This window comes from Zonotrichia albicollis, chromosome 27 (genome assembly GCF_047830755.1).
Source record: "Zonotrichia albicollis isolate bZonAlb1 chromosome 27, bZonAlb1.hap1, whole genome shotgun sequence".
NCBI classification, from domain to species: domain Eukaryota; kingdom Metazoa; phylum Chordata; class Aves; order Passeriformes; family Passerellidae; genus Zonotrichia; species Zonotrichia albicollis.
The window spans coordinates 1,568,521-1,582,466 of NC_133845.1; the positions used below are offsets into that span (position 1 = coordinate 1,568,521).

Genomic DNA, 13,946 nt, shown 5'->3' on the forward strand with positions numbered 1-13,946 from the left:
TCTGTTTTTTCTGGTTTTATATTAATTCTGAGGTTTTTTCTAAATCATTTGGGATAATGTGGAATTAGCAAAGCTGGAAGCAGATCACTATACAATACCCCATAGGCTGATCTATGACAAAAAAAAAAAAGTATTCATTTACTTTTAAACTCATTTGTTTGCCCTAACTGATTGCTCTTATTTTCTATATCATCATACACGATGGTGTCAATGACCTTACACCAAGCTGTACCCACTGGTAATTTTCCATATTAAGCCAGATGTTCTCATAAATGAATTTTTTTTTTGTTTTAGTTTATTGTTATCCAAGTCATAGTTAAGAAATTTCCTCCAGCCTCTCTCCAGGATGGGATTTAGGCTGACTGAGCTATGGATCCCTGCCCTCCTTTTTTTCCTGGCTGTTCCCCTGTTGATACAAAATGTTCACTCTCTTCTTTTCCAGTGCCACTTCAAAGCCAATTCAAAGGTCAAGCATTCTACCATTAGCAAAATTGAATTTTGATTAATTCTGGACAGAATGTCCTGAGCCTAAAACACCTCTAGTTCCTCTAGATTTGTGGGGTTTTTTCTATTCTATTCTATTCTATTCTATTCTATTTATTTCTATTCTATTTTTTTTCTATTCTATTTTCTATTCTATTTTTTTTCTATTCTAAAAGGTGATCTCATTTTAAGTAAACAATCAAGATTAGCCTTTTCTCAGGAAAGAATTCTCATCACTGATTATCTAAACCCTCTGCATTATCTGTTATTTCTCATTTTTAGCTTTTAGACAATAGAAGAGCAATGAGAGAAACTGAGTTTTTCATCACTTACACTTTCCAGCCTGTGAAGAAATTCACAGCAAGCTCAGAAATGCAAAGGCTCAGTGTCAAGATCCCCTTGACTCCAAGAAGTGTCAGAACTTCGTCTAAAATGCTTCAAGATTAAAAAAAAAAAAATCCATTTATATTCTGTTACTGATCTGTCATCTTAGACGTTCTTGTTAATTTATAGGCTGGAGCTTAAACAAGGAGGGGAGAAGCTTAAAAGAAAACGCAGTTCCCAGCTGAGCTTTGCTGATCAGGTTTAGCAGCTTTAAAGCCAATTAATTTTCTGTCCAAACCTCCTGCAGTAAAATTGGACAGCAGACAGGGATGGGACGGATGCCAGGTGGGTTTCACAAGGAGCTCACTCCTCAGGGAGAGCAGGAAGGAGCCCTTAGTGTCAGATCTGAACAGAAAAGTTCCTTTGTTTCTCCCAATAAACACTGAAATCCATAAGGGGGGCAATCAGCAGAGTGGATGAGTTTTAGTCAAATAAGAAAGTGATCAATTTTTATTTTTAATGGCTTAGAAGGATTATAGTGTGCAATGACTGTGTTCATATATTAAGATACTTAGTGGAACACTAAAGAGCAGCCAGCAGAAAAGTGCTCAGTATTTCTGATCAGCACAATAATTATGGAAAGTTCTCTTTAAACAGGGAGAAATCTTACATTTAAGATTGATTTCCATTTTCATTTTCAATTTCAATTTCCAATGTAGGAAGTATTTCCATTACTGAAATATTATTTATCTTCACAAGAGGAGAGGCTGACATTTTCAATGGGTGTTTTAAACTTTCTGAACTCACCATTTCAAGCCTAAACTCTATAAAATAGATGTGGAATTCATTTTACTTTATATACCTATATACATATATGTATGTATCCTCACCTATATTCATGCAGCAAAACCAGAAGCTTTGTTGCTCTTAGTAATTTTAAAAATTTCATGCCCAATAATAAGCTCACCTAGGTTACTATGGCCATACTCACTGACTTTACTCCTCCAATTCTAAATTCCTCTTATTATCCCAGAAATCCCACTCTATTAAAGGTTATTCATTGGAATGACAATCAACTCTGTAAGAAATCACTGTAAAAAACCTAGAGTCATCTTGGATTGAACTGCAATAAGCAGTCCTTCATTGTTTTAAAAGTGGGACTTTACTCATTTTTGTTGGATTTTATGAAGTTTTTAAATAGAGCAAACTTCTGCAACAGGAGCAATTGATTTCCCATGGGAAAAATATTATAAAATTATTGTATCCCAAAATTAACTTCTGGAGCTTAATGATAGTTGGGTATATTGGCCACATAAACTAATGGAGATAATCCAAACCCAAATGCTCTAAAGAGGTTGCACCATTTCCCCAAGAGCAAACAGCTCAAATGCAGTAACAGGCAGATGCTCCTCAGTAATTAGATTTGTGTAAGTTTTCCTTATAACTCATAAATAACTGTGGGTAAATGTCTGTGTTCAGGCCCTTGGCAGGCGTCATTGGGAAACTCCGGGTTGTGTCATCACTGCAGACGAGCCAGGGTTTCAGAAACACCCAGCACAATATTTTAAGAAATGTCACTTCCTAAATCTTCTCTGTATAAACAGAGCAGCCTGAGAGTATCAGGGAAAAAATAGGAGACTGCTAAATATGACAGCAGAGCAGTGGTGAGACTTTGGAAAGCCTTGAGATGCTAAAGATGCAGATAGGCACCTTATGGGATTTTCCAAAATTCCTAAGCGGGTAAGGCGCTTACACCATGCTTAGGCACTTTGAAAATCCTGCTAAGGACATATCTTGCATCTTTAGGGATCTAAATCTCACCCTACATGTCCAGTTCCTCTGATTCTTTGCTGTAAATCGTGTCACTGTGACACGCAGCACGTTTGGCTGGGAGCTCAGGAAAGGGGGAAAGGAGGGTGGATTAGGTCTGAGGGGATTTAGAGAGGAAATCACTGCACACTGCTGGGGGAGAGATGGAAATATATCTTGTTTCAGCACTTCTCTTTATTACATGAGCCCCATACTTAGTACAAGTGGTCCTTTGTACATTCCATCTTTCATCTTTTTTTTTTTTTTTAACAAGAGTAGAATGACAAGAAATAAAAAGGGCTCAGTGTTCTCAGAAGGACTGAATATGAACAAACAACATTCATGAAGCTAAACAAAATAACACTGTAATTCTACATCGTGTTAACGTTTTCTGTTTACTTATTGACATCAACAGCAAGGCTTTGATTGTGTTTTATAACTACATGGCCTTGAAATATAACACATATTCTCAGTATTACAACTCATTTGGAAAAAAACAACTCATAACCAGAAAATGGTTAACATTAAATAATCTGAGGTCATTTTCCACTTACATCATAAATTTCTATATTTCATAGAAATGGGTTTTTTGCTGTGTTTAATGGGTTAACATAGCTTAATGTCTTAATCCCTTGAGTCACAGGATTTAAAACAGGTATTCAGAATTGGTTTTATTAACTACCACTACACTATGTATTTAAACACTAAGTAGCTGCTTAACTTGTTGGAAGTTTCCTGAACTGACAGAAATATTTATACAAGAAACAGACATCACAACACGCATCCCGATTTGTTTTCATACACGAACAAAACTTTGGCTCTACGTTTTCATAACAAACTCCATTTAGCTTTGCAGACTATTGGCGATGACAGCGAATCTCTGTTTCAGCTTCTCCCTTTTCTGCTTCAAATGCTTTTCTATGGCCCTGGCTTCTTTTAGGATCTCATCAAGTTCCTGGACATAAGAAGAATCCAACGCTATTCTTGCACTAAAGTGAAGAAATCTGTGGTTAAAATCAGTGCTTATGCCATTAACTTTCTCACTACTTTTATGTTTTTCTTAAAAATTGGTTGTCTATCAATACACAGTTTCTGACCATATTAATCCTTTGTTGTAATAAAAGCCACCATTTTTCTTTCAAGATCTGCTTGACAGTTTTCAGTGTTAATTTCCCTAAACTGCAGCCACCCATCCATCTTATCTAGAGAATTTAAAAATTGCTGTGCAAATTACACAAAGTTAACTTGCCTTATAGTGTCAGCATATTTTGACAGCAAGTTATTAATTTCTTTGCTGATCTCTGTTAAGAAAGAAAAAGATAATTTTATTTAAACATTTGGATGAATCTCAAGATGAAATTAGGTCATTCCATACTTACTTCCAGTATATTTACTACATCACCATTTAAAACCTTTTCCAGTGGTTCAGTCTTGAAAAGGGACTGCGAGTCCTCAGAAGGAGCCAAATCTGTTTTGTCAGACAACGGAGGATTTTCTGAAGCTTCATTCTAACAACAGAGCACATTAGGAAAAACACAGTCTGGGATTTAAAGCAAGCTCTGCACGGAGTTTAACTGAGAGAAAGAAAAGGTTTAAAAAGACCTTGAGGATGTTTTTGGAGAAAATGAAAGTGGGTTCACAGTATCGTGAGCATCTTGGGGAGTGGGTGGAAGTACCAGATTGAGATGTCTCTATATATAGACATTTATTTATATATACACACACATTTATATCTATATACTGATATATGTAGTATATGTAGCTCAGTAAAAGCTGGTGCACTTCAGAAGCTCGTTCTCAAGAAGTTCTACATAAATATATCCCAGTGCTTACCCGATTTTGTTGGGCTTCAAGCCCTCAGAGAAACTGCGGTTTCCCTACACAGAAAAAGTAATTTATGTTCCCCTAAACCTCCCTAAGGTGCCGTGGATCTCTGTTCCTTCAGTTCAGAGGAGGACATGGGAAGGGGGGTCCTCCCTCACACAGCACTGCTCACCTCCATCTTTTTGCTTTTATTTCTATTTTGGTCTGCTTCTTGCGAGTTGCTCGCCATGGCTGCCTCACGAAAAGCACGAGATGTTTGCTGAGAGGTCACGCTGGGAAGAATGTTTAAATAAAAACCTGTAAAACCTGCAGCTCGTTCCTCTGCAAGGGCGCTCCTCTCACGGGGGAGGCAGCTCCTCCAAGGGCTGGAGGCGGCGGGGGGATGGCGGGGAGTCCCGGGCCGGCCTAAATTCGATATCCGATGGGATTTAAATTCGATATCCGAGGGGATTTAAATTCGATATCCGAGGGGATTTAAACCTTTCTGATCCCCCCAGAGCCTGAGGGCACCGAGGCGCCCAGGACGCCCCGGCCTCGCCGCTTCCCCTTCAGGCCGGCGGGCAGTGGCCGTGACGGGCCGCGACTGTGGCGACAAGGGACGACAAATAAGGGACAAGAAGGGACACGAGGGACAGGAAACAAGGGACACAAGGAACACTCGCTCCCCTCAGGGCTGGCAGCGCCTCGGTGCCAGCCTCGGTGGCAGCGGCAGGAGCGGCCCGAGGCGCGCCCTGAGGGCCCAGAGAGCGGCCCGGGCCCCGACCGTTCGATTAATTAAAACTTTGAGAAGTTCCTCAAATGTCCCGTCAAATTTCACCTTCTAAACGAAATCCTTGGAACGCGTCTCACGCGCCATGGATCTGCCTCAAAAAACAAGCGAGAAATGAGCGCAGTTGGAGCGACCAGGCACTAAAATGAGTAAAAACGCTAAAATTAGTAACAGCACGAAAATGAGTAACAGCACGAAAACGAGTAAAATCTAAAAACGCATAAAAACACTAAAATGAGTAACACTAAAATGGGTAACACCACCACAACACAGGGCTGCCAAGACCATATTTTCTCTCTCTGTCTAATAAGCGGAGAAAAAAAAATGTAGATTTCCCGAGACTGTGCTTCACTGCTGTAGGTGAGCCAAGTCTTTGTTCACTAGACCGAAATAAATCATTGCAAGACGGGAATTTATGATTATGTTATGCAATATTATCTGTCTCAATTATGATATATTAAAGTTATGGCATGTAAGGTTATGTTTGCCTCTGACTTGTGCTTTTTTCATTTTTTTCTTTTCTTCCTTTTTCTGTTTTCTCTTTTGAAGACAGCAAAGGACCTGAATCTCACATACATCATCCACAGAAGAAATTAAAATATCAGCATGAGAAATCAAACTCCTGAAGGTACAAGAACTAAATACTTCCTCAAAGTAAAAACAACTTTTAATAAGCAGCCATAGCCATAATTCATTTAATTATCAGATATTTAATTATGTTACAAGCATTACTATCAAAACATCAACGAACAGATATGACAGAACATGTTAGGAAAATATTAAGATGGCCACTTCACTGTGTCATGGTAATAGCTTTCACTACCAGACCACCTGGAGTAAAACAAATTAGACATCTGAATTTTCATTTCCATTTTCTTATGGATATGATAGTCTATAAATAAAACTAGGACTAAAAGTAACATTAAAATATTTAAAAGAAAATTATCTAAGAGGAGAGAGTTCACTCTTACCGGAGGTCCAGTTCCTTTCAAACTGGAGCAAAATGATCCAAACCATTACTCTAAAAGTAGTTGCAGTTCCTCTAAAATTGGAGATATTAAATTCCAGGAGAAATGAAAAGTCTAAACTGTACCACAAACACCATTGTATGAGTTAGATCTGGTCCTGAAAAATGCAAATATATGCACAAAGGATAAGGAAATGCCTTTTATTAAATGTGTTCAGTGAACTAATGGAATTTTAAGGCTCTCAAAGGCTGACATGAAAGACAAAGTCCTTCTTCCTGATAGCTTTGTATGGAATATCAATTGGCCAAAAATATCAGTGCCAACGGCTAATACAAAATAAATAATTATCTGAATATATATTTAAACTTAAATGATAAATGAGTAGTACAGCATTCATTTTTGAAAAACGTTCTTGGCTACACCAGCCAAAATCCAGGGTTATTAGTCAAATAGGCAGCTTTTAATCTCAAAACCACCTCATGTCTATCATACAGATATTAAATCATCCCTGTTAACTTTGGTGTTTTTTTTGTTTTTGCCTCCGGGAGCAGTAAAAGGCATGTGAGCAGCTGAGATAATGTCCTGGAAACTCAGGTTTGGGTTTGATGTGGGATTTTGTGGGAGTGTTTTTATAATCCTCACAAGCTGGGGCTCTTCAATTTACCCCCCAATCTGCAGGGCTGAGTGCCCTGAATTGTAACCAGCCACAGAAACAGCAAATCCAGGCACGGAGACGCAACAAACTGGGGGGACGTTATGGTGCTTGTATCCCCAGTTCTCTGTTTAGCCCAGAAATAAGTTTTGCACCTTTAAGGCTGGTTCTGAGAGCGGAGGGGGGAGAGAAGAAACGCAGAGTTTTATTTTCAGAATTTGCACTCCTCCACATTCCGGCTCCTGGACTGTGCTGTCTGCAGCACGGACAGACAGCAGGACAGAGCTCTCCTTTGTTTTCAGTCAGTTTTTTAGCTAGCTGAGGAAGAGGAATTCCACAGAATGTGGTTTTTCTTTTTCTTTAGAACTATTTAAACCTGCTCTGGATTGAACACCCAGAAGAGCAGCTATAGCCCACCAGGCTGGGCCTGGGTAGCGGCATTTCCAGCACCGGGGGGAATGATAAGACACTGATAAGACACTGATAAGACACTGATAAGACACTGATAAGAGACTGATAAGAGACTGAGACAAGCTACAGCCCACAGAGGGACTTTCTGAGTTTGTCATCTCTTTTGGAGCAGCAAGTTTTATTGTTTAATATTGTTCATATTATGTCCTACTGAATGCTTTGCCTGTTAAATAAGCAGGTTTTTTACACTTTTCTCCAAAAAAAAAATTTTTTTCCCAAACCAAAAAGAAGAAAGGCCACTTAAATTTGCTTTCTAGAGAAAACCCGTTCAGAGGTTTTCTCCCAGATTTGCCCTAAACCAGGACATTGGGCAATAATTCGTTCCCTAGCTGGCTGCCCGGGTTTTTAGGGCAGTGGCAGCGCTCGTCCCGAAGGCAGCGGGACGCGGACGGGGCGTTCTCCCCATCCATGAACTCCTCCCATGCGGCCGCTCCTGCACTCGGGGAGATTTCCCCGCCCAGGCCGGCATTCCTGGGCACTGCTGCCGCCAGCAGTGGAGGAGCAGCAGCGCGGGGATTCCATCCCGAAGCGGCTTTTCCGACAGACAGGGAGCCGGCCGGGCACACAGAGTGCTGGAGCCACGGGACGAGCCCGCTGACATCAGCGCGACACCGAGCGAGCGGCACAAAGCCACCCTCGGAACCCCAGATTTGCATAAGGCGCTGGCTCCTGCAGCGAGGAGGGGAAATGTCGTGCGAGAAATGCGGACGTAGGCACAGACCTTGGGAAAACGTCCCGATTTCGGCCGCCCCGGCCGCTATAAAACCCCTCCCGGCGGCGCTCCGGCAGCGCCGGCTTCCCTCGGGCTGGGGCAGCCCCGGGCACTGACCCGGGCCGGCCTTGGCACAGCCCCGATCCTCACCCGGCAGCTCCGCTCCTCCCGGCCCCCAGCGCCCGGCTGCAGCTCCCCGGGAGACAGAAGGGGCCACCGAGAGCCAGGAAGGATCCCTGAGAGCCAGAAAGGGCCACCGAGAGCCAGGAAGGATCCCTGAGAGCCAGAAAGGACCACCGAGAGCCACCTCTGCTCCCGTCCTGCATCCTGCACTTCTCCTGTCTCCCATCGCCCGGCTGCAGCTCCCCAGGAGACAGAAGGGGCCACCGAGAGCCAGAAAGGGCCACCGAGAGCCACCGCCCTTGCACCCTGCGCTTCTCCTGGCTCTCACCGCTCTGCTGCGCTTCCCTAAGAGCCAGAAAGGATAACCGAGAGCCAGAAAGGGCCACCGAGAGCCAGAAAGGGCCACCGAGAGCCAGAAAGGATCCCTGAGAGCCAGAAAGGGCCACCGAGAGCCAGAAAGGACCACTGAGAGCCAGAAAGGACCACTGAGAGCCAGAAAGGACCACCGAGAGCCAGGAAGGGCCACTGAGAGCCAGAAAGGACCACCGAGAGCCACCTCTGCTCCCGTCCTGCATCCTGCACTTCTCCTGTCTCCCATCGCCCGGCTGCAACTCCCCGGGAGCCAGAAAGGACCACCGAGAGCCAGGAAGGGCCACCGAGAGCCAGAAAGGATCCCTGAGAGCCAGAAAGGGCCACCGAGAGCCAGAAAGGACCACTGAGAGCCAGAAAGGACCACCGAGAGCCAGAAAAGATCCCTGAGAGCCAGAAAGGGCCACCGAGAGCCACCTCTGCTCCCGTCCTGCATCCTGCACTTCTCCTGTCTCCCATCGCCCGGCTGCAGCTCCCCAGGAGACAGAAGGGACCAGCGAGAGCCAGGAAGGGCCACCGAGAGCCAGGAAGGGCCACCGAGAGCCACCTCTGCTCCCGCCCTGCATCCTGCGCTTCTCCTGTCTCCCATCGCCCCGCTGCAGCTCCCCAGGAGACAGAAAGGGCCACCGAGAGCCAGGAAGGACCAGAAAGGACAACCGAGAGCCAGAAAGGATCCCTGAGAGCCAGAAAGGACCAGAAAGGGCCACCGAGAGCCAGAAAGGGCCACCAAGAGCCACCGCCCTTGCACCCTGCGCTTCTCTTGGCTCTCACCGCTCTGCTGCGCTTCCCGAAGAGCCGGAAAGGACCACCGAGAGCCAGAAAGGATCCCTGAGAGCCAGAAAGGGCCACCGAGAGCCGCCTCTGCTCCCGCCCCGCATCCCTGCGGCCTCCCGGGGTGAGTCAGGAACTCCTTTGAGCTCCTGCCGTTCCTTTCGAAGGGTAATCCAGAAACGGTCCTCGGTAAAAGGGCTAAACAGCCATCTTTTATTACTCAGGGCTGGGTTTTACGATCCTGGCGTTGGTCTTTTCCAACGTTTTTGATTCTGTGATCAAGGGGAGAGGCACAGTCGTTTTGTTTGACCCATTAAACCAAGGGCCGCTTTTTCCTTTAGTCCTCAGCCTCTGCTTGTCCCTGGGTTTTTTTCCTCTGAAAAACAGAGGATTTTGAGGTTAATGTGCTAAGAACGAGACGTGCGCGGTTGGGCGTTGTGGTGTCTCGTTTCCAAGGTGTGAATGTGCACGTTTGCAAACAAAGATGCTGCTGGGAGCCTGCTGTCTCTTCTGCACAGCTGCAGCTACATAAAAACCGTATGAAATACAGAGAAAAAAAAAATCACTCTTTAAAAAACATCATTAATTAAAGTGCTTTGCTACAGGGACAAAGAAAAGCACAGTGATTTCCACCCTCATCCCTCTGGGTGTGCATGTTTACTTATGTCTATATTGCTCACTTTTTGTATAAAAGGTCATTTTCATCTGGTGAAAAAGCTTTGGAGTGAGCTGCGTGTTTTGATTGCACAATCAAGTCCCCGTGCAAGAGCCAGATCTCCCCATTGTTCACCTGGTTTTAAGACATTTATTATCTTTAGTGCAAGGGATGACCTGCCTAGGGGCAGTCAGAAATGGGTTCTAACTTTGGGGTATTTTGGAAGCTGATGCTTTTCTAGGGAAAACTGGTAAGATCAGTGCGTGCAGACCTAGCTTTTATCCTTTTATGGGGTAAGAAGCATCGAGGTTAACTCTGATTCCTCTCCCTGCGCTGTGGGCAGGGTGAAGATGAGTGCTGAAGAGATTCGGGTGTATGCAATAGAACTTGGAAAAAATTTCTGCCTCTATTTTGAAGGTAATTAGAGCATTTAATGATCTTTTCTGTTTGAATACTGATTTAACACAATTCCTTTGTCAGTCTGATTTCAGCTCATTTCCCACATAAGCTTCAGTTTTAAGCGTTGCTAGCCAAGTGGCTGAGTCAGGGCAATACTTGTTTACAAAAAGCTCTGGGAAAGCGTTGGAATACTGGGGCGTGGACCTGGAGTGAATGAGTGAGTGAGTAATTCCCGATCTTGAGGAAAAAAGTCAGTTGGGAAACAGTTTCTTCTTTAAAAGCAATTTGCAATGAGTTCTTCTTGTCCTGTCTCACACTTGAAGGCACCGATAAACCCAAAAATTTGCATGCAGTTATTCCTCAGTTTTAGGCTCAGAGTGACCTCCTCACCCTTAAATAACCCTAAAAAAGCATTTTGCATACCTCTGGTTTGGTGGTGACTCAGTTCTCAAATGAGTGGGCTGTCATTTGTTTTGCTGACAGATAAATCCTGCCTGTAGTGAGCAGCCCAGCCTTGGTGGCACTGGGAACGCGTAGGTGGCTGCCTGGGCACAAAGTGACTTCTTGTGCGGGGGCACAGCTTAATGTTGTTTTTCTTTCCTTTTTTTCACTGCTCACTTGGAACCAAGACGACGATGGTAAGCTGAAAATTCATCTTTTATGGCTTTGTTACTCATTTCATACCTGCTAATCCAGAGAGGACAAGTTTCACACTGAGAGTGGCTGCAAAAATCACAGAGCTGGCTCATTACTTGTGTAATTTACTTGTGTACTTTAATTCCTCTTAAGGCACAGGGCGGTGGCTTCCCTGACAGCGCTTTTCAATGCACTTTAATCGCTGGGCAAAAGAGAACTGATGCTTCTGAATGCTCATTAACAAACACAGCAGCTTTTCTTAGAAATAAAATATCTATAATTTTATATCAATACATTTCTGCTATAAATAAATTTCTGTTATAAATAAATTTCTGCTTATATAACTAATTTTCAGATTCTGGAAATCTGCTTCAAGCAGAGGTGTAAAAGATGCTGAGTTTGATGTCATTCTCAGAACTCCTTTCACGTGACATCCACAATGGCAGGATTACCTGTCAGGATGTGAGGAGACAACAGCTGAAATGTGCAGAATTTTGGTTGATTCTTCCTGCAGAGCTGGAGTGTGATGCCCTGTGCAAGGAAAAGACCCTGCACCGAGTGCTGAGGAACGTGAACAGCCAGCTGCTGGTGGTGCGCCCCGACCTCAACGTGGCGGCCTTTGAGGATGTGACAGACCAGGAGATGCAATCTGGTAATTTCCAAACAAGCCCAAACCATCCCCACGGCTCTGCTGCCTCATCCTGGAGGCGGTTTTGTTCTTTGTGATCATCCACGCAGCAATGGGACTGAGTGTAAAGACTTAAAGCTTCATTTGCAAGAAGAAAACGAAGCTGAGAGTGGAATTTTGTGTCTTGGGCATTGGTGATGGATAAGGTTTCTGGGTTACACCAAAGCCTGCAGGATGTCACATGCAGAAAAAGGGCTGTTAAGATTCTTGCTTGGCTCTGATCACAAAATTCTTATTTTCCCCTTTTTTTATGCTGGATTACAAAAAATCATTTTAAAATTGAAAAAATGTATTGGCACTAAAAGGTCTTACTTTCTTCTAATAATACTAGCTATAAACTTACAGTTTTGGTTTTGACTTCTTGGGGTACTTCAGCAATTTATTTACAACTCTATTTATTGCCCATATTTATTTCTGGATCACGTGTACCCAGCCATGCTCTGATTTACAGCAGCCAGTTCCACATGCCAGTCTCAGTTCCTGCATGCACATGAAAGGGTCTGACCCTGCCTGGTGACCTTGGTGCACCCTGGTTATTGCACAGAGCACAACCAGAAGCCATAAAAATTCAAGTCCTGGCTTTTCTGTCAGGAAGAACACCCTGGTGAGCCAGGCAAAGCATCACTGGCTGCGGCTGCTGCAGCTCCCTTGGAGCAGGTTATCAGCAATAACCCATCTCTTTCCAGGCAAGGGGATGCATTTCAGCATTCACTGCTACAAAACCACCACGCCCTCGGCCGGGCTGCCCGTGGCCTTCAGCGTCCAAGTGGAAAACAAGAGTTACTACATGTGCTGTGAGAGGGAATGCGGGAAAATGATCGTCAGGTTCAAGGTAAGGACCTGCTGCCCTCTCCTCATCTGCACAAACCCAACAGGCACAATTAACAACTCAGAGCTGCAATGAAACTGCCCAGGGCTCCTGCTGGGATTAACCTGCTCCCTTTTTCCTTCCTCAGGAAGGAGAAGTTCCCAAAGAAATTCCTGGTGAAAGCAACATCATCTTTTTCAAGAAGACGTTTACATCCTGCTGCTCCCAAGCATTTAAGTTTGAATACTCCATGGAGCAAGGAATGTTCTTGGCCTTTGAGGAGGAAGGCTACTTGAGAAAATTAATCCTTAAGAAACTGTCAGAAGATGAAGTGGATGAAACCATGAAGATAAATTTATGTAAGTTCAGTCAGAATGAAAATCACAACCTATGATGGGACACCTCAACAGTTTTAAAATACAGTTTGTTTTTTTATATAAAATAAACTTTTGTCTTTCTTTATCCTAAACAAGTCAGTTTTATGTTTTAACTGCTGTCAGTACTCATTAAAAAAATAAATGCAAGTTTTTGGCAAAAGGCCAAGCATGTTTTCCAGTCTGACAGAAGAGAACTACACACTGAAGAAACAAGAATGTCCATAATGTCAATACAGTCCTGGAAAATTTGATCTCTAAAACCTTTAATGCCTAAATTCCTAAAATCTTTTATGTCAACCCAACAGCTTTTGCATTATGTTTGGACTTCTACATTGCCAAACCTCCCAGATAATGAATTTCTCACCCAGGCAGCCTAAACACCACATCCAGCTGCATCCTGTGTGAGGAAATCTCAGACATTTTCCATGAGAGACCCTCAGCTCGCCCACAGGGACTTCCCCATGACTCACCATCTGCCTGCTCCTCCTCCTGGCACTCACACGTGCTGGCATTGAAACCAGCCCACAGCTCCATTCTGGCCACAACACCACCAAAAAACTGGCCAGCTACCTGCTTTTGCTAAGAAATAAAATTTCCAATCCACATGAAAAAGAAAAAAACCCTCCAAGTCTTGCAGAATCCAAACAGTGACTTGGTTGTTCTGTTCATTGCAGAGTCACTGATGGTAACACAAATTCTCTTCCTCTCACTATTAACAGTGCCACAAAAGTACCATGAGAGTGTGGAGAGAGTTCTCCACTCCTTGGCAATGTGAAAGTCAGACAGGATGCAGCAAAAGTTAAAAACCACAATCTCAGTTCCTCCCTAAAAATCCCTTAAAGAACAGAACATTCCCTCAGCCGCCTCTTCATTGTCTTTTCTGTCACACAGGACAACAGAGTATTTAGAAAATAAACCTCAAAAAAGAACAAATAAAACCTTAAAAGTCAAATGTTCCTAAAGTCAATCTGCAGAAGTATTTTTATTCTTGCTGTGTTTTCTAAGGGACATTAATTATCCTTGTGTTAAGTCAAGTCTAAGTCATCTCTAAGTATTAATTCATACAAATATTCTTCATTTTATGAAGTAAGGCAGAGCAGACCTACCA

The 13,946-nt window shown here is 43.5% G+C and overlaps 2 protein-coding genes across 13 annotated transcripts in view; one reads left to right on the forward strand and one right to left on the reverse strand.

Moving 5' to 3' along the window:
- Nucleotides 1-12,980, forward strand: part of IL18 (interleukin 18) — a 15,368-nt gene extending 2,388 nt beyond the window's left edge. For 2 of the 12 annotated variants that reach the window (XM_074559610.1, XM_074559602.1), the window contains exons 2-8: nt 5,759-5,837; nt 7,194-9,399; nt 10,274-10,347; nt 10,959-10,967; nt 11,480-11,617; nt 12,340-12,485; nt 12,610-12,980. In XM_074559610.1, coding sequence (XP_074415711.1) covers nt 10,281-10,347; nt 10,959-10,967; nt 11,480-11,617; nt 12,340-12,485; nt 12,610-12,855 — 606 coding nt within the window. In that variant the 5' untranslated portion in view covers nt 5,759-5,837; nt 7,194-9,399; nt 10,274-10,280 and the 3' untranslated portion in view covers nt 12,856-12,980. Of the gene's footprint in view, nt 1-5,758; nt 9,400-10,273; nt 10,348-10,958; nt 10,968-11,479; nt 11,618-12,339; nt 12,486-12,609 lie in introns of all 12 variants that reach the window. The other 10 variants (XM_074559600.1, XM_074559597.1, XM_074559601.1 and 7 more) reach the window with 8 other exon arrangements.
- On the reverse strand, nt 668-4,864 carry TEX12 (testis expressed 12; the record flags this gene model as incomplete). Its single annotated transcript, XM_005496563.3, has 4 exons — nt 668-3,605; nt 3,866-3,917; nt 4,019-4,124; nt 4,613-4,864. Coding segments are annotated over 4 exons (555 nt in total), but the record flags the coding sequence as incomplete, so codon positions are not given.
- Nucleotides 12,981-13,946: the final 966 nt, after the last annotated feature.